At 39.2% G+C, this 19,487-nt stretch overlaps 1 protein-coding gene across 3 annotated transcripts in view; it reads left to right on the top strand.

The window, feature by feature from the left end:
• qser1 (glutamine and serine rich 1) overlaps nt 1-19,487 on the top strand; it is a 48,797-nt gene that overhangs the window by 9,534 nt on the left and 19,776 nt on the right. For all 3 annotated transcript variants that reach the window (XM_008106646.3, XM_008106641.3, XM_016992907.2), the window contains 3 exons: nt 10,186-10,298; nt 13,280-13,441; nt 15,678-19,277. In XM_008106646.3, coding sequence (XP_008104853.1) covers nt 10,186-10,298; nt 13,280-13,441; nt 15,678-19,277 — 3,875 coding nt within the window. The remainder of the gene's footprint in view (nt 1-10,185; nt 10,299-13,279; nt 13,442-15,677; nt 19,278-19,487) is intronic.

The following is a 19,487-nucleotide window of genomic DNA, read 5'->3' as shown; positions in this document are numbered from 1 at the left end:
TGATGAAGAGTTGGCTAATTCCCAGTTTTGTATCTAGACAAGGTTTTTGTTCTCTCCTTGAGACCGCAGATCAATGGCATGATTCACTTTTTTTTAATAATGCGGGAGAGAGGAAAAGGCTGGAGACACTGATGACATTAAGATCAATGTGGGGGACAGATAAGAAATATTCCACCAGATCTGTCTTCCCTATTGTAACGAACAATCCATTTTCAGAAAAAGGCAGTACAAGTTTCACACAACAGAGCTTTGTTTTCGTTGCCTTTAGAAACACTAGAATTTTAGTGGGCTTATACAGGTTAGTACAAGTTAGTACTTGCTTTCTAGTATTAAAATACTTAGGATTCTTATTTGACTTATATTATTATATATAGAGCAGTATTTTTAAGGACCAAGCCAGAATATTTAGGAATAAGGAAATTAAAATAAATTGGAGACAAAGTGCCTATTTTAAATCAGTCTCTTGAAAGTACAATGAATACACAAGACTTTTTCATTTAGCTGTGTGTGATTATTCATTCAGTGGCTTCCGACTCTTCATGACTTCATGGACCAGCCCATGGCAGAGCTTTCGCCATCCCCAGCTCCTTCAAGGTTGAGCCAGTCACTTCAAGGATAGCATCCATACATCTTACCCTTGGTCTGCCCCTCTTCCTTTTTCCATTTTTCCCAGCTTCATTATCTTCTCCAAGGTATCCTGTCTTCTCTTATGTGGCTAAAGTACTTCATCTTTGCCTTTAATATCCTTCCCTCCAGTGAGCAGTCAGGTTTTATTTCAACCTCACTCCTCAGAATGTCTGGTTCTAATTCACTCACCCCACCATCGAAGCTATCCTCAATATTATTATCCTTCCTATACAGATCATCTGTATATTCTCGCCACTTTCGCTTGATCTCTTCTGCTTCTGTTTGGTCCTTGCCATCTTTGTTTTTGATCACACCAATTTTTGCCTGAAATTTACCTCTGATGTTTCTAATTTTCTGGAAGAAGTCTCTTGGCCTTCCTAGTTTATTTTCTTATTCCACTTCCATGCATTGCTTGTTTAAAAATAGTTCCTTATCTCTTCTGGCTAACCTCTGGAATTGTGCATTTAATTGGGCATATCTCCCCCATCACTGTTTTCTTTTGCTTTCCTTCTTTCCTGAGCTACTTCCAGTGTCTCAGCAGACAACTATCTTGACTTCTTGGTTTTCTTTTTTCTTTGGGACGTACTTTGTTGCCGCTTCCTGAACAATGTTGCGAACTTTTGTCCATAGTTCTTCTGGGAGAGACTGCACCTCCGCAGGCTCCAACGGATACTCTTCCAAGCTAAAAGTTTGAAATTTGGTGGTAACCCCGCCCCTCTCCCCAGAGGGCATAAAAGGCGCCCTTCGCGCTCACTCCCCAGTTCCTACACCGCAAAGGCGACGAGAAAGGGAGAGGTTTGCACGTTGGGAAGGAAGGGCGGGATTGTGTGAATTCACAGAGTACACTCGAAGAAACACGGTTACAGGTAAGCAACCTGTCCTTTTTCTTCGTGTACTCTGTGAATGCACACTAAGGGAGATTAGCAAGCTGAGGTATAGGCAGGTGGGACATAGCAAACCCGACAACGAGTTGAGTGTCCGAAATAACACTTTTATTCATGCACAAAGTGCAAGGTAAGTGCAGTGGTAGAAAAAGTAACAACACATTAGTGCAATACGGATCCTAGAAGTCAGGATCAAGAACGTATACCAATCACAGCATCACGTATCATTAAGAACAGTAATTAAACCTAGACTCTTAAATCTGTTCTTTACCTCCGCTGCATATTCACTATGACTATTAGAGAGATCATATCTAACTGGTCTGTGTGTCTTCCTTATTCTCTTTAGTCTGATTCTAAATTGTGCAATAAGAAGTTTGTGATCTAAACTACAGACAGCTCCAGGTCGTGTTTTCACTGACTGAATGAATGTCCGCCACCTTTGGCTGCAAAGGATATAGTCAATCAGATTTCGGTGTTGACCATACATATATAAAGCTGGCTTTTAGGTTATTGGAAGAGAGTGTTTGTTATGCACAGTGAATTTTCCTGGCAAAATTCTGCCAGCCTACGTCCCATTTCATTTTATTCTCCCATTTTGTTGTTTTTTTTTTTTTTTTTGAAAATATGAATATTCTGTTTTCAGCCTAATGACATCTAGAAATCTATTTTTATTATTTAAAACTAAATATTATATAACTTTGAGTGAAATATTGCATGAAAACAGTGGGTAGTCATGAAAGCTGGTGGATGCTAAGCTCTGATCTGCATACTAATCTAGAAGATGTAGATATTTAGAGAAAGTCAGTTCATATTGAAAATTCTCAAAGATAAGAATTTCAAAACATCTATAAAATATTTAAAGTTGTTGAATCTCCTGAGCATAGAGCTGTAATGATTGGCACTTGTATTTGAATCCCACATGCAACATTTATGAGCTTCCTGATGTTTTTTAAAATGCAGCCGGAGTCACAACACACAATTCTAGAAAAATAAACAGTTCTGAAACAATATTTGTTCAATTCAAAAATGTAAGTGAATGCAAAATTTGCTATTATGAGTCAGTATAAGTCAGAAAACTAAAGTATGTATTCAAGGTTGTTCTGGAACCCAGACTTTGATCAAACTGCACGAAATATGACTCTTAAGCAGTGATGCCTATGAGCAGACACAAGGCAAATGCACAGGAGTGCTGCAGTGGAGCATGCTGTTTCGGGGAATGGCAGTTGCATACTGTTTGGCAGTTCAGATTTTCCTTTTTGAAATTTCCCCAAGAGGAAGCAGCAGAAAACAGATGCATATTACTCCTTTCCACCTAAAGCCAAGGAAGCTGACCTGACCCTAAACTGTCATCAGTAATGGACTGGATGAGGGCAAACAAATTGAAACTTAATCCAGATAAGACAGAGGTACTCCTGGTCAGTTGGAAGGTACGAGGGCTGAATGAAAAGTAATTCCTCCAACTTCGTAACTCCTCAACAGATGGCAGTACTGGTATGTCGCAGGTACTGGCTTGTTCAGTAGACCTTCCTCTACAGTTCCATGTGGCGGGAAGCCTTAGCATTGAACAGTTGTGTTGTTAAAGTGCGAAGTATAGAACCCTGCGCAGACGGTTGGTCAATGTGACTTAAGCAATGTGCAGTCATTGAATTCTTGACAGCGGAAGGTGTCACCCCAAAGGAGATACATCAGAGAATGCAAGTTGTTTATGGTGATTGTGTTGATGTGAGTTTTGTGTGTCGTTGGGCAAGTAAGTTTAAAGATGTTGAGGTGGGAACATCTGACTAACAGCGGGAGCTCACTCTGATCTCTGGATTTGAACCAGTGGCCTTTCAGTCAGCAAGTTCAGCAGCTCAGTGGTTTAATCCGCTGCGCCATCAGGGGCTCCTTGTATACAGTATGCATGGCTTTTCCCTGGTTTTTGATGTCAGAAGGAACATGAGAATAGCTAGCTGGTGATGGATTGCATTCCAGTTTCTTGAGTTATGGAAGCATCTGAATCTTGCTGCTGTGAGAAAATTGATTGGATTGACGGACTACTGTAATGATCAGCGCCATTACAGCTCAGTGTTGTAACAATTGATAGTGCATAGAAACAGCTCAAATGGATTCACTGTCTCTTTTAATGGTTTGAGTCTTCATAGTGAAAACTGGACAGTAATTTCCGTAGGGAAAGAATGCATGTGAATCTCAATGCTTCTTAAATATCCTCAGTCCATGTTTAAGATTATTATCACAGTTAGATCATTGTTTTTCTTGTATTGCTTTAGCAAATTAGCCACTACATCCAGAACATTCCTGACATAATTTCAGATTATAGATTTTTCATAGGGATGTGCTTGATTTGGATTTTTTTAGTTGTATTAGCTGTTATAAATACTGAGAATATAAAGGATATCACTAATTCAGATAAGCTAAGTGCTTGTAGATTAATTCCTTGATTCTGGTGCAGTTTGCCTCTGTTAGATTTCTGCCAATTCCTGTTCTTGCCACAATATCCTGTGTTCCGTTATAGGCTTCTCCTGAGAGTTGTAGAACTCTAGGAGAGCCTTTGTAGAATTATTTTGGCAAATAGATTGGAGAAGAAGGTGGGTAGGTAACTTCACAAAAGAGGTGATCCAATCCATAGTGGAAAATAATAATTTGCATTCTTCAGTTGAGTGTTCCGCAATTACGTTGGTATTCAGTTAGAATGTTTTGACAAATATTCTCTCAAACATTCATCAGGGAATGCTCGGAGGTTGTCTCTCCATGTGAGGAAGCAATTTTTGTTCATTGTCAGTGTTTCATCTGTACACCAAATTATTGGTAGTTACATCACTTCACCAGAGACATTTGATAGGGACAAGGAGAGAGGATATTTTTGGTGACTGCTGCCAGGCTTTGCAACTCCCTCCCTAAGGAGGCAGGATAGTTTCTTCATTGCTGTCCCTCAGCCAGCAGGTAAAAACTTATTTATTCTCATAGGCTTGTATACATTGATTGTAATTGACATTTTAATTGTATGTTGTCTTGATTATTTTTGTCTTCTGGGTTTTTTAAATGTTTATAAAGTGTATGTCACTTCATGTTTGGCATTATTTTTGGCATAGAATATAACTGTCATTTTCACATATCGATTATCAAAAATAAATTTATTAGCACATTAAGAGGCATGGCAAAAAACTATCTTTGTTTTCTGAAATTACACATTAAGTTATAGAACCAAGTGGTTCTTTAAAAATTCAGAATAGTCCAGTTGGTGTAATTTAAATATTGATTTATTCATTGTGGTATCTGTGACTCAGGGGAAAGGGTTATCTGAATTTTGCACTACGTAATTCAAAATCTGCTAGAACTGTTGTGTACACATTTTGGTGGTAGCCCTTCTTCCTGTCCATGTGGCCAGCATGGTTCCTTCTCAGTCCTTCAGTTCCTTTCCATCTGTCATAGCAGTAGCATCAAAGGAAATATTGGTAGGAATTTAAACTTCTTGTTTATTTCTGTGGACTGCATTTTGTCTTGACTCTTTTAGATTACGAATTGATTATGATTCTTGGCTTGACTTCAGACTGTCTGATTTCAGTTCTGGACTTTGTTGACCTAATAGCTTGCTACCAGTGGCCTATTATGGCCTCATCCAGCTCATTTAAAAGTATAAGTCTTGTAGAACTTAAAACCTTTAGAAAAAATTGTCACTTACACTGCCTTTTGTGCCTTAATGAAGGCCATAAAACGAGGGCCTGTGTTCATTGGAAAGTATTGACTCTGTGAGCATGCAAAAAAAAAAATCTCCTGGAGGCTTAATGCTCTCTAATGTGAGCAAGCCATGACTGCCTCTGACAAGCCTTCTTAATTGGTGGTGGACTTTTGCTGATGACAAACCATAAGCTGGTTGAAGTTGGCTTTCAGGTTATGTTTTTTTTTGGCCACACTTCACCATAGTATTTGATGCAGACTGCAACAGAAGCTTTCCTCTTCTTGGTATCTCAACTAGCTGGCATGGAGGGAGATAGAGAATGAGATTATGTGAACCTTTTTTCTACTCAATCACATCCTGGTTTATCAAATAAGTTTTGGTTTACACTAATTTGGAAACATGCCTATTGTTAGAGAAATTGCTAGTATAATTAGAAATAAAATACTGGAGTAATCAAGAAATAGTTTAAGTCAGGGGTCCCACGGGTCAGATGCAGCCCTCCAAGGTCATTTACCCACCACCCGCCCTAAACTTTAGACTTAGGGTCAGCCTAAGTCTGAAATGACTTGAAGGCACATAACAACAATCCTAATTAACATGACTATCTCACCAGCCAAAAGCAGGCCAACACAACCCATTAAAATTATCTTCACGCTAAATATTGTATTATTCCTTCATGGTTTCTTTCCACTACTAATAAGATATGTGTCTAGGAATTCGTTCATGGTTTTTTTTTTTTTTCAAACTAATCTGGGGCCCCCAACAGCCCCAGCCCTCTGCTTGAAAGGTTTGAGGACCCCCGGTTTAAGACTTTAGTAGTCGGAGTTGAAATGCCAACCATTTGACTAACATTGTTTAAGTATAGCACCAGAACAAAAGTAATCTTTAAGAGGTATACCTTTCTTAAAAAGCTGTGTAATTCATGGAATTACCATAAATTGAATGACTTGAAGTTGTGCACACACACAATGTGCAAGCAGTACTCGTATAGTCAACAATGAGGAATGCTGGAAATGCAGTCCAACAACATCTGGAAGGCTGCATGATTCCCACAGCTGACCTCAGGCCATGGTCATAAGCTTTGTATCAAAATCTGGAATATTTTGATATTAATACAAAACATAAGGGCTAGTGTGGAAGAATCCACACTAGCCCTTTGGTTTAATGTAACAGGTTTCTTACCACACTGGCATATCAAGAAACACATTTCATATTCTGTTTGAATGACAACTATGCAAGAGTTGCACAATAATATGTATTAGTATTTTTATAGAAACATGATTTTTTTTCTTACCATTATTTGAAAATAACCCCAACAAATTGGAATATATCATTTTTAATTTGTCATTATTATGCTACTAATAACTTTCTAGAATACTAAGGAACTTTTTAAAAGATTGAAGTAAGTTCTGTGTCTCATGTGAAGGCATGGAAAATCTGGGGAAATTGGGGTGGTGGTCTTTGGTGGTGATAAAAAATGTGTAGGAAATTGTGGAAGAACTTAATTGCAGAATCATTTATTTAGAATAATTGTATGATAAATTAATTGTGGTTTTTTTTTAAGAATAAAGAATAAAAGGCAAGGTGGTCTTCCTGTCTTCTGATTAGTAAAAATATATGACCTCATGTTGGAAAGGAATTTTCAAATGTCACGAAAATATGCTGATTTGTTAAGCAGTTGGTCCAGAATTCTGTCAGGCATATTTCTTCTGAAGTTTTGTAAAAAGAACTTTACATGACACACTCCTGGGTGATGCTAGCTTTTCAGCTGCCTCAAATTCCTTCCTTCCCTTCTTCATGTGAAGGAACTGTTTGTTTTTGGACGTACAGTGTGAAATTAAGAAGGAAATTGCTTTATACAAGTTAAATGTTTCTCACAACTTAGTCAATGTTTCAGATTTTGGTTATCTATGAAATTGATAAAAACTGAAGAATCACAAAACCTGAAACTGTTGATGATAATAGCATAGAAAATGTAATTGACGAAATTAATATTTAATGTGTTTGACAGGGGCTAGTGGTAACTGCAATAATAGCATAAGTAGAGGAAACAAATGCTTCTCTCTCTCTCTTTTCCTCACACTGCCCAGGTTTATTCCCTTTGTGGTTTCAAAATCTGAATATTGATAGTCTCTTTTGTGGATAGCATTGAGCTCATGGGAAGACAGTAACAATTGAGGTATTTGTGTAGAATGTCTTGCTTTGGGAGAGATGTAAAGAAATCTTATTGCACCTTTGAGACTAGAAAATACATTTCTAATATAAACTTTTGTGAACTTTAGCCTGCATCAGAAGATACATAATCATAACATCTGATGAAGTGGATAGGAATCTAGAAATTATTTTTCTCAATTAGTCTCAATGGTGCTACAGGGTTACTTTTTTTCGCTGCCATATCACATTGTTGACTCATGTTTAACTTGTTGTCTATGAGGACTCCAAGATCATCTTCACACGTACTGCTATCAAGGCAAGCGTCCCCCATTCTGTATCTTTGTATTTCATTTTTTCTGCCTAAGTGGAGTATCGTGCATTTGTCCCTGTTAAACTTGATTTTGTTGGTTTGGCCCCATCTCTCTAATCTGTTAAGAGCGTTTTGAATTCTTCTCCTGTCTTCTGGAGTATTAGCTATCCCTCCCAATTTGGTGTCATCTGCAAACTTGATCATGCCTTCTAACCCTTCATTTAAGTTATTAATAAAGATGTTGAACAGATCTGGGTCCAGGATGGAACCCTGTGGCACTCCACTTGTGACTTCTTTCTAGGATGAAGAGGAAGTATTCATGAGCATCCGTTGGGTTTGTTCAGTTAACCAATTACAGATCCACCTAACCATAGTTTTGCCTACATTTGACTAGTTTGTTTGCCAGAAGATCATGGAGGACCTTGTCAAAGGCTTTCCTGAAATCCAGATACGCTTCATCCACGGCGTTCCCTGCATCTACCCAGCTTGTAACTCTATTGAAAAAAGAGATCAGATTAGTTTGGCATGACTTGTTTTTGATAAATCCATGTTGACTATTAGCAGTGATCACATTTCTAAGTGTTTGCAGACTACTTATTTAATGATCTTTTCCAGAGTTTTGCCTGGTATTGATGTGAGGCTGACCAGATTGTAATTGTTTGGGTTCTCCTTTTTTCCCTTCTTGAAGATAGGAACCACATTTGCCCTTCTCCATTCTGCTGGGATTTCTCCCGTTCTCCAAGCACTCTCAAAGATTATTGCCAGTGGTTCCGAAATGACTTCCGCTAGTTCCTTCAATACTCTTGTATGTAGTTGATCTGGCCCTGGGGACTTGAATTCGTTTTAACTGGCCAGGTATTCCTGGACAACTTGTTTCCCTATTTGTGGTTGGATTTCCCCTAATCCTTCATCCACTTCATGTTGCTGAGGTTGAGGATGGCTCTCTTTTTGTTAGAAGACTGAGGCAAAAAAGGCATAAAGTAGTTCTGCCTTATCTCTATCCCCTGTCAGCATTTCTCCATCTTCTCTTCACAGAGGTCCTATCACCTCCTTATTCCTTTTTCTACCAATGTAAGCAAAGAAACCCTTTTTATTGTTTTTAATGTCCCTGGAAAATCTGAGCTCATTTTGCGCTTTAGTCTTGCACTTGTCTTCTTTTTTTCTCTTGGCACTGTTTGCAATTGCTCCTTGAGTATTTCACTCTTGAAAGGTTCCCATCCATCCTTAACTCCCATGTCTTTTAGTATTGGTGTTCCACTTTTTGGGGTTGGATTTCCCCTAATTCTTCATCCACTCCATGTTGCTTCATCTACTCTATGTTGTCTATACATTCTCTCCACACACATGTAGTTTACAAAGGATGGCACTTCAGACCATCTCTGATTTTCATCAAGGGAGGCCTAACACTCAAAGGAGAATGCATTAAATTGATGTTCTATTCCAATGTGCTGTAACTTGTGACCTTCCAATAGATTGGACTCCCATCATCCTCAGCCTTTCCTGAGCAAAGATCATAATTGTTGCTTATTATGGCAAGATTTCCAGTGATTTGTGACAAGCCTGGGGAGCCTCAAAGTTCTGCTAAGGAAAAAAAGAGAAGAAATGCACATCTCTCTTGGAAATGGAATGGAAAATGGAGATTTGCTCTTTAGCTGTGCTTCCAAGTTGCTTGTCTTCATAGCCCTTTCCCAAAAAGCTCATTGGAATACTTACTTACTTAAGCAATCCCTCGTAGTTCGAGGATGATGGTCTTCCAGTCATGGGGTCTTGAGGGTGGGTTCTTAGGTGGCTGAAGAGACCTATTCTTGATCTGCATGTTCTCCTGCAGTGAGGACATCGGTTTCCAGACGGAAGGCGGTTCCGGTCAGGGTTGGCTTGGTGGGCCTTCCTCCCTTAAGGGAGAAACATGCCAAGAGGAAGGTCCTTGGAATATTAGGTATCTGATCTTGACCTGGATATGAAGTGGAAAATCAGAGATGAGACCTGTCCTTTGGGTGATGGAGTTTAATCAAAATAATGGGTTCCCTTATTATATATCTAGCTTCTTAAATACATTTTAAGCTTTCTTTTCAATCTATCTCTTTAAGTATGTAGACCACAAAATAGAATAATGGCTCACAAATGTGAGCTGTAAAAGAATTGTTGTCAAACCTGTTCAACCACTCTTTAACATAAGTAAAGGAAACAAATCTTTACTTTTGTTTATGTTTCAAAGGCTGCCCTGTTTTTTGTAAATTATTTCCTGCCTGTTGTGTTGATGTGAAAGGAACTTCCAAGTTACAGTAACTGTTCCTCAGATCAATCATTGATTATGCCGTAAACATCATAACTTTTTGCCATTATTTTCTGCTATCATTTTAATAGATTGTCAAACTTGTATTTATCAGTCACTTTTTCCTTCTATGAGCTCAATTAGTAAAGAATCTCCTGCTACTTTTTCTTACCTGAATATGAGAACAGTTCTCATTTATATCCTCACCCCTGCTTCTATTGTATGTATTAATCTGTTTGTTTTTGCATTTTGGGGGGTCTAGTTTAAGCTATGGAGGAGGACTTCCAACACACTCAGAAGCAGATCTTCTTCACAGACAAACATATGCCGCTTCTCATCAGCTACCTGCATACGCTACTACGCCCCTCCCTTCAGGTAATAAATAACATACTGTTAGACTTCAGTTTTGATGAATACTTTCATCAGTTTGATATGAAATCAGTTGCTTTTATTTTTAAACTTTGTATGGAATAGAATCAATTTTCAAGACAATATTTAAGAAGGATGTCATATATTTCATAATGGTGCAACTTTGTTGACCATAAGACAAATTCCATGTTCATATTGCAGTGATTGCTCTATTAGACCTAGAAAAAGCCACATATGCCTTTGCAGGCATACAAAACCATATGTTTATTCATCAGGGAAATACAGTTTTTTAAAAGCATGCAAGGAAACAGGCCGGGCTGTGGTGCAGGCTGGTGAGCAGCCAGCTGCAACAAACCACTCTGACCAAGAGGTCATGAGTTCGAGGCCAGCTCGGAGCCTGTGTTTGTCTGTCTCTGTTCTATGTTAAGGCATTGAATGTTTGCCTTATATATGTAATGTGATCCGCCCTGAGTCCCCTTCGGGGTGAGAAGGACGGAATATAAATACTGTAAATAAATAATAAATAAATAAGCAGTGTGTGTAACAGTGTTAAGAACCATGTAGCCTCCATGTTGTATTGAGGTGGTATGGGGAAATTGGGATTTGCTATGCGTTTTCCCAGCTGTATGACCATGTTTCAGAAGCATTCTCCTGATGTCTCGCCCACATCTATGGCAGGCATCCTCAGAGGCTGGGAATTGTCTGCATTCTATTAAAATAGTCTCATGGAGTGATATCACCTTCTCCCGTACAATATGGTCTGGACACTGAGATCGTCTGGGTTGGGAGGGGGGTTACTCCACCCAACCAAAATCCAACTGGCAACTGTCACCCAGAGGACCTTTTCATTAGTTGCTCCAAGACTGTGGAATGATCTGCCAAAAAAGTTCCAATAGCAAAATCAGCTGTTGGAATTTAAGATGCAGCTGAAGGCCCGCCTCTTCCAGGAGGCCTACGCAGTCAATTTGAACTTGTAAATATTAATCTGCATTTCATCAGTGGATTTTAACTTGTGTTTTAACTCTGTATCATGTTGTATGTGTTTTACTAGTGTTTTATTTGTTATTTTAACGATGTACCCTACCTCAAATTACAGGGAGAGGCGGATAATAACTGTTGTTGTTTTTGTTGTTGGTGTCTCAGTGGCCATGAAATGCCTGAGAACCATTAAGTCAGTAAAAGAAGAGCATTTGCTCTTTCATTTGAAAACATGATAAAGATCCCCTGAAAAATCAAACTTAATATCTATCCAGTGCAGAGCTCACAGGACCCTTTATAGATGGAGAGCAGTGACTTATGTATTTCATTGTCAAGACTAGAGTCAAATTGAGTAGCTGGTTAGAGGGAATAAATCCCCAGAAAATCCCTGACATATCCTCCCATCTATGATCTTGGTGCCCTTCACATGTGTTTTGTTCAATTGCAATGGTGTGATTTTTTTAGATATAATGAAGATGGGAAAGAGTCAGTATAAAACACTTTCTCTTAAATATTTTGTTTATCTTTCTAAAGGAACATTTCCTATACTAATACATTGCCCCAATATTCCCTTTTTGTCAGGAAAAAGTAGCATTAAAAATCCATTGTTTTTTCAGGATTTTTTTCTCCAGGCCTTCATATCTCTAACAGAGTATGGCAAGCATTAATACTTTCTAGGATATGATGGGTGCTGTAGTCCAACACATTTTTAGGTTGCTGGATTGGTGAAGTGTGGCTTAGTGTTTCATGTAGTTTATTATTTTGTCTTACTCCCATCTCATCTGAAATCTTAAAGATCCCATTTATCATTTTGCCTAAATGTGGATTTTTAAAATTAAAAATGAGGGTAATATGCAGTTATTTTCAAAACCATTGTTAGAGAGACTGTTCTTATATACCGATAGTTCAGTGCCTGAAAGATAAAAATATCTGCAGAAATAGCTGTAGAAATTTCTAGATTTGTAGAATATCATGAAAATGCTAGCACAATCTTTAAAGCATATACTGTAAGTGCATATAATTATTGCCAAAACTGATGTTGGTCCTATAATAAATCAGTTAGATCTAAGTTTGGTCTTCCACAAATGTAAGCAGCTCAAATCCAGGTCATGTTCACTCACTAAGGATGTGAATTTATTTATTTGTATCAGCTCCCATACTATCTTGGACAAACTGTGTTATATGATTGTTAACCGCCTTGAGTCTTTATAGGGAGAAAGACACAATAGAAATAAAGTGAAGAATATGTTAATATAATGACTGGGAGAGCACAGTGCTCTACAGATGAGGGAAAATAGGCAAAAGCACTTGCTATGCTTCAATTCACCACCATCCACTGCAATATACAGGCAGTCCCCAAGTTATGAACAGGATAGGTTCTGCAGGCTTGTTCTTAACTTAAATTTGTTTGCAAGTCAGAACAGGTACGTTTTTAAAATGTAACTCCAGCCATTTTTTTATATTTTTAGCTTTGGATATATTGTGAAGGATTAACACCCCTGTGGTGTTTGTTTTGTTTTGCTGTCTGTGCCCCTGTTCAGAAGATTTCACCCCACTTTGTGTCGCTGTAATAATTGGATTTTGAAAAATTTGGCTTGTTGTGGAAACAAGGATTGGTGATAAAGCTTCAGTAGAGACACCTTTTTCCCATGATAGCTTTTCCAGGAGTGAATTTCCCTTCCAAAGAGTAGATTTCTCTCACTTCCTATTATCTCATTCCCATTCTTAACTATGAGTTGTTTGTAAGTCGGACTTTTATAACTCGGGGACTGCCTGTAAATGGAAATTTTATTTGATTATCCTCACTTCCAGTATTAGAAAAATTCAGTACATTCTTCTTTTCTTGCTCTACTACATTCCTGTGTAGTTTTGAAAAAACATTTTGTACCTAAGATCAGCCAGCGAGTGTCACAGTTGAGATCCTACCCAAAGAACCTGTGAGTGAACACTCAAATATGCACATGTTCTTGGGTAATTTATAATCATATGTACATTTATTCTTCATGTAGGTCTTCCTGGCATGTTTGATAACACTATGCACAGCAGCAGTACCAGCACTAAGGAAACTTCAGTTATGAATTTTCTTTCTGCAATTGAATCCCGCAATGCTCAGGCTGTTTCTTCAGGAACCACTCTGTTACCGCAGTTTCGAGCTCCAACTTGGCAGCCAGGTGGTGTTATCTCGGGTTTTAATTTTTGTATTACTTGTTTTTATATTAAAAAGAAATTATTATTTCAATGTCAAGAAATTATCTTTATGTCCATGCTTTTTTTAACAAGCATAACAGCCATATTAGATGTTATAGCACTGCAATGGAGTTAGACTACTACATTGAAGTATTACACTCTCAGAGTAAGCTATAACACCATATACCTTCATTGCTACGCCACATTGGTTACTGATGATCTGTCACAAAGTACTGACTTAACATGAGGTCTCCCAGGAATGATGATGTATCAGTTTATAGCTTGTGCCATTAACACTTTGTTTGTTGTTTTGTTGCATCCATTACAAGAACCTTTCTTTATAGCCCTACATTGTAAAATTCTAGCATAAAATTAATAATTTGCTAATTTTAAAATACAGTAGAGACTTGTCCAACATAAACGGGCCGGCAGACTGTTGGATAAGCAAATATGTTGGATAATAAGGAGGAATTAAGGAAAAGCCTATTAAACATCAAATTAGGTTATGATTTTACAAATTAAGCACCAAAACATCATGTTTTACAACAAATTTGACAGAAAAAGCAGTTCAATACGCAGTAATGCTACGTAGTAATTACTGTATTTACGAATTTAGTACCAAAACATCACAATGTGTTGAAAACATTGACTACAAAAACATTTGACTACTAAAAGGCAGACTGCGTTGGATAATCCAGAACGTTGGATAAGCGAATGTTGGATAAGTGAGAGACTACTGTACCAATTTCTTGCGAGCTTTGCACTATAACATACTTGTAGCAAGAAGCAGTAGACACCTTCAAATAGTTTTAAATATGCAAACAACCTGATTTTCTGTCTTAAACAAGAATGTGTTTATTGAGAAAAACCAAACTGTATGTATTGAGCAACTCATTTGAACTTGAAAAGTAGAGAATGCATTACATATACACAGGAGTCCCCGGTGGTGTAATGGGTTAAAGCCTTGTAACCTGAAGGCTGCCAGGTTCGAATCCCACCCGGGGAGAGCACGGATGAGCTCCCTCTATCAGCTCCAGCTCCATGCAGGGACATGAGAGAAGCCTCCCACAAGGATGGTAAAAACATAAAAAACATCCGGGCGTCCCCTGGGCAACGTCCTTGCAGACGGCCAATTCTCTCACACCAGAAGCGACTCAGGTTGCTCCTGACACGAAAAAAACCCCACATACACCATACCCAAATCCAAAGAATATTTTTCAGCCTTATCAATAAGCCCACCTGCAAAAAAAAAAACCCTCTCCAAACTCAGCACTCTGGGTTCTGGCAGAAGAGATAGAATTTCTCTCTTCTGACTAAGCTTGCTGCACTTCTTTGCTAGATGTGTTCCTGCTGTTCACTTGATTTTTATTCTGGGCGCAAGAGAGAGGTGGGCTGTTTCATTGTTCCTTCCCCCGTCTCATTTCCTGAATGGATTTCCATATACTTGCCTAAGACAATCAGACTAATGCTTAAATATGGTTCTGATGTAACTATATTGAAAGTCTCAGCATAGTCTTGTTTTGGAAGAGGTTCCTGCTCCAAAACGTATGCTGTTAAAGTATTAGTTCAATAACCAAAGTTGGGTTTGGTTTATTTCTTAGTCCTGCCATCTGAGGAAACTATCGGCTCAGGAAAAGCCCCAAAACAGTGTACACAATCCTTTTGAAGTGTGTGCTGTTTGACCTCACTTACATTGCCAGCTGCATCTCTGCATTATCTGGATGAAGTTGCTGTTTATTCACATCTGTCCACTCCTGAACTGCCAGTAGGCAGAAGCATAGAAGGAGGACAGAAAAAAGTTGCGCAAAAAATATCCCAGGAAGGCAGTGATCCATCATTAGGTATTACAGTCAGTCCTTCCCATTTGTGGGTTTCCCCTGCAGATTTGATTGCTATGTTATCTCTGGGTCCTTCAGAGTGACTCCATGGTCCACTTCCACCAGAGGTCATGCTGGAGAACTTTGAGATTCCTAGAGAGAACACTTGTCTAGCTGTTTGTAGGCCCTCTAGTGGGATTTAAAGGATGTTAGCCATACAGAATCATTGAGAGGTGTTCTTCCATGTAAAAAAGAAATCTAAAGAAGCTCTTTTTGTATATCTAAAACTCAAGAAATAAGCAAGCCTATTATATTTCCAAGATAAAACAAAATGAATAGCTCAGATGTCTTCTTGGTTCATATGTGATCACACCTCTTTCTTTCTGTGTCTCTTTTTAAACAGGTATACATACATCAACTGAACTTTTTGTTACTGGAGCCTTGCCAGCCTCTGGAACCTTTCCACCAACTTCAGCTTATCAACATCCCAATGCGTTTAGCAGTAGAAACTTTGCTACGACTCCTTCTCTGACACTTCAGGATGCAACTTTCAGTGCAACATCCAATGGGCTTTTAACTGTGCATGACCCTTTGTTGCAGATCAAGACATCCCAAGGCACCGTTCCTGCTGCGTTAACTTTTGAGCGCCTGGGCACTTCTGTGTTAAGTACCAGCCTCCCACCACAGTCTTCAACATATCGCTCTGCTCAGGAATCTGCACCTCATCTGTTGCAGCCACAGTTCAGTTTGTTGCCTTCGTCTCTTGGAGGAGCTCAGCCAGCTCCACAGGTATATAGCTCAGCTCTGTATCCCAGTTCTCCTGCCTCTATTGAAAGAGCACTACAGCGAGAATGTAGTGTCATTAAACACCATCAGCGGCCTTCAAGCACACAGTCTGTCCAGGCACAACTGACTGGTTCACAGCATTCCTTACACACTTTTTTATCAAGTGCAAGTGGAAGTGATTTTCAGGATACATCTCGGCAGTCGCCTCTGTCTTGTAGCCCAGTTGGCGATGCTATTCAGGTGAGCAATCCTGGACCACAGCCGAAGACCTCTCAAGTTTCAGTGGAGCTAGCTCAGTCATACACATCAGCAATTCCATCACCTGGTTTCTCATCTGTTTCTACTGCAAAAGCCAAGCAGTGTTCTACAAAGCAGCCACCCAGGTCAACAAAGACCCCTCGGCCACAAAGCGTAGCCCCTGCTGTGCAGACACAAAGCTATTCCAAAACTGCACAGAACCAGAACTCTGTAATAGCAGGTCAAGCACAAATCTACTCTACAGCACAGCTTCCAAGTCTATTGTCGGTTAGCCAGTCACAAAATTACGTTTCAACCCAGTCACAGAATGTGCCACCTGTCAGTAATGCACAGGCATTCCCAGCTATCAAGCTGGAGAAACTGCCACCTTTATACAAAACCCTTGCTTTTGCTGGGCAGTCACAAGCTATTACTTCTGATAGCCGGACACTGAGTTATTCTTCTGAGCAACAGGTATTAAGTTCAGCTTCAAATGACAACTATTCTGCACAGACAAGGGATCTTTCAGACAACCAATCTCAGAATTATTCTAGCCATTCTCAGGATATGTCAGCAGTTAGCCAATCACAGGCTATCTATTCATCTCAATCCCAGGTTTTGTCAGTAGTTAGTCCTTCAGAAACGTATACAACAGGGCAGTCTCTAACATTAACATCACCATCGCTCCCATTTTCTTCCTCTTCTCATGTTCAGAACTTGTCAGCACCTAGTCCTCCCCAGGCCTATCTTTCGCTACATTCTCAGGCACAAGAATCATCCTCTCCACAGTCCCAAAAGTTTTTACCAGTTGTGCAGTCAACTTTTGTAATGCCAGCTCATTCACAAGCATTGCAGAACAGATCTTCCTCAGACACAAAATCGTATATTAAAAGGAAATCTGACCCTAACTTGTATCAGACGTCTAAGCAAGACGATCAGTTCCCAATGCAAGATTTGCAGGCATTACAACAGCAGACATCTCTTGATTCCTCCCCTCAAAGGCTAGCCAATAATGAAGTTAACACTCAGGATATAACTTTCAAAGTTTCCAAAGTGGACACTCGATATTCTCAGAGTGTGATCAGAAGTAATTCCCGCCTTGAAGATCAAGTTGTTGGGCTTACTCTTCAGGGTTCAAAAAAGGAAGAAAGGATGGCTAGCTCTGTTGCCCAGCTTACCCAGCAAGTTGACCATATCACTAATGTAGTAAGCCATGATATTAAAAAGGCAGCTAATTTATTACCAGCCATCCAAGTAAATATGGATGGCAAGGAATTAAGCCAGCAGCAAGCTATTCTGCATAAAGTACATGAAGTTAAATCCTCTGAGCACCAGGACCATGTCATTAGTACACCAGCACAGATAAACACTCAAGCCATAAGGCATAGCCATCCACTGTGCTTGCCCAGTGCGCAGGTACTTTTAGAATCCGGCTGTGATTTACAGATGCTCCAGCAGTCATTACTGCAGTCTAGTTTAGGACACACAAAAGTTTCTCCGCAAATGCATCGTATTCAGAGTTCTCCACAGATGACCCACCAGTTTCTTCAGGTGGATGGTCATTTGATTCAGAGTAATGGAGGGCATTCTCAGCAGCAGCTTCATCCTCAAAGTTCTGATGTTATGAAAATGGACATTTCTGAGCCATCAAAGTCAATGCAACACCATTTGACATCAAAAGAAATTTTTGTGCAGCCAAATAATGAATCTAACAACCAGTTTGTTACCCTTAGTTCTGTATGTTTTCCAGAGTCTATGCTCCTCAATGATGAGAGGAATATACTATCTAATGTAGATGATATCTTGGCAGCAACAGCTGCTGCTTGTGGTGTAACTTCCTCTGAATTTGCCAAATCAACATCCAGTGAAAAAGAAATGCAGTCAATTGAAAACGGAGATAATTCTAAGGCTCAGTTCCAGGCAATAGATGTCAGACATGTGACTCCGAGCTTCAGTTCTTCAGCAGCAGTATTTGGAAAGTCACTGAGCACAAACAATATTTCTTTGAATGGAGGTCAGATTACGCTAAACTTGACAGCAGTGCCTACCGTGCCAAAAAACAGAAGTGTAGATGAACATCATATTGAGACTCTAGATCAAGGCCTTTCTACTAGAGCTGCCACATCAGAGTTTGAACAAATGCAGGAACAGACTTCTGGCCTAGTTAAACAGCAGTCTAGCACAAATCATAACTCTGAAGGTAAAGATGATATTCATGTGGATGGTGCCCTGCATGTTTCAAGTGGTAAAGCTTTAAATGAAGAGTCTACAAAATTGATCAGGGATTGTAGCATGGAGGGTGACAACACTGTGACAGGAAACAATGTTAATGTTCCATTACATTCACTATCTATGCAACATCCAGGAAATGAAAACAGCAAAGCTGAAGACAAAATCCAAGAGTTAACACAAGAGGACCTTCACAAGCAGAAGGAGAGGGGACAAAATCAAATTAAAAAAGAAGATGAGAAGCAGCCTAAGCGAACTGGACAATGTAAGCGCCAGAATTCAAGAGGGAGTGATGTCAGCTTACCATATTCTCCAGCTCCTGAAAGTGATACTTACCAACATGAAGAAAAAATGAGGCAGAAAATCAAAGAAGTAGAGGAAAAACAACCAGAAGTCAGAACAGGATTCATTGCATCTTTTTTAGATTTCCTAAAATCTGGACCCAAACAACAGTTTTCAGTTCCTGCTGTGCGTGTGCCCAGTCGTGTCAGGAGGCCTGTTACCCCAATTCTTAGATCACCATGTCCACATCCACTTTCAAAATCCCAAGCACCAGCAGCACCAGCGTCTCTTGAGGAAAGCATTCAAAGTTCAAACAAAAAGGGTAGTGAAGAACTGAAGAGAAATTCAGAAGCATTACCCTCATTTTCTTCTGATGAAGATTCAGTAGGCGGTAACCAGGATCTTCAGAAGAGCATTTCATCTGCATTGTCAACTTTGACTGATGATTCTGATAAAAAGAAAAAGCCAGGTAAAGATTAGTATTCTGTGCTTACAACTGAATATATGCTTGTAGTTTAAAGTTTGGTTAAGTAAAGATAAACAAGGTTCGTTTTTGTTTGTTTAAAATACAATAATCAGTTATCAGTTCTTAGCTAGTCAAGGCTAAATGCTGGAAGTTAAAAATTTCTTGAAATGTAGTTTTCTTTTGTTTCTGGAAATGTTCTTATGTTCAGCCACT

This window comes from Anolis carolinensis, chromosome 1, assembly GCF_035594765.1.
Source record: "Anolis carolinensis isolate JA03-04 chromosome 1, rAnoCar3.1.pri, whole genome shotgun sequence".
NCBI lineage: Eukaryota > Metazoa > Chordata > Lepidosauria > Squamata > Dactyloidae > Anolis > Anolis carolinensis.
This window is presented reverse-complemented; position numbering and strand designations above follow the sequence as displayed.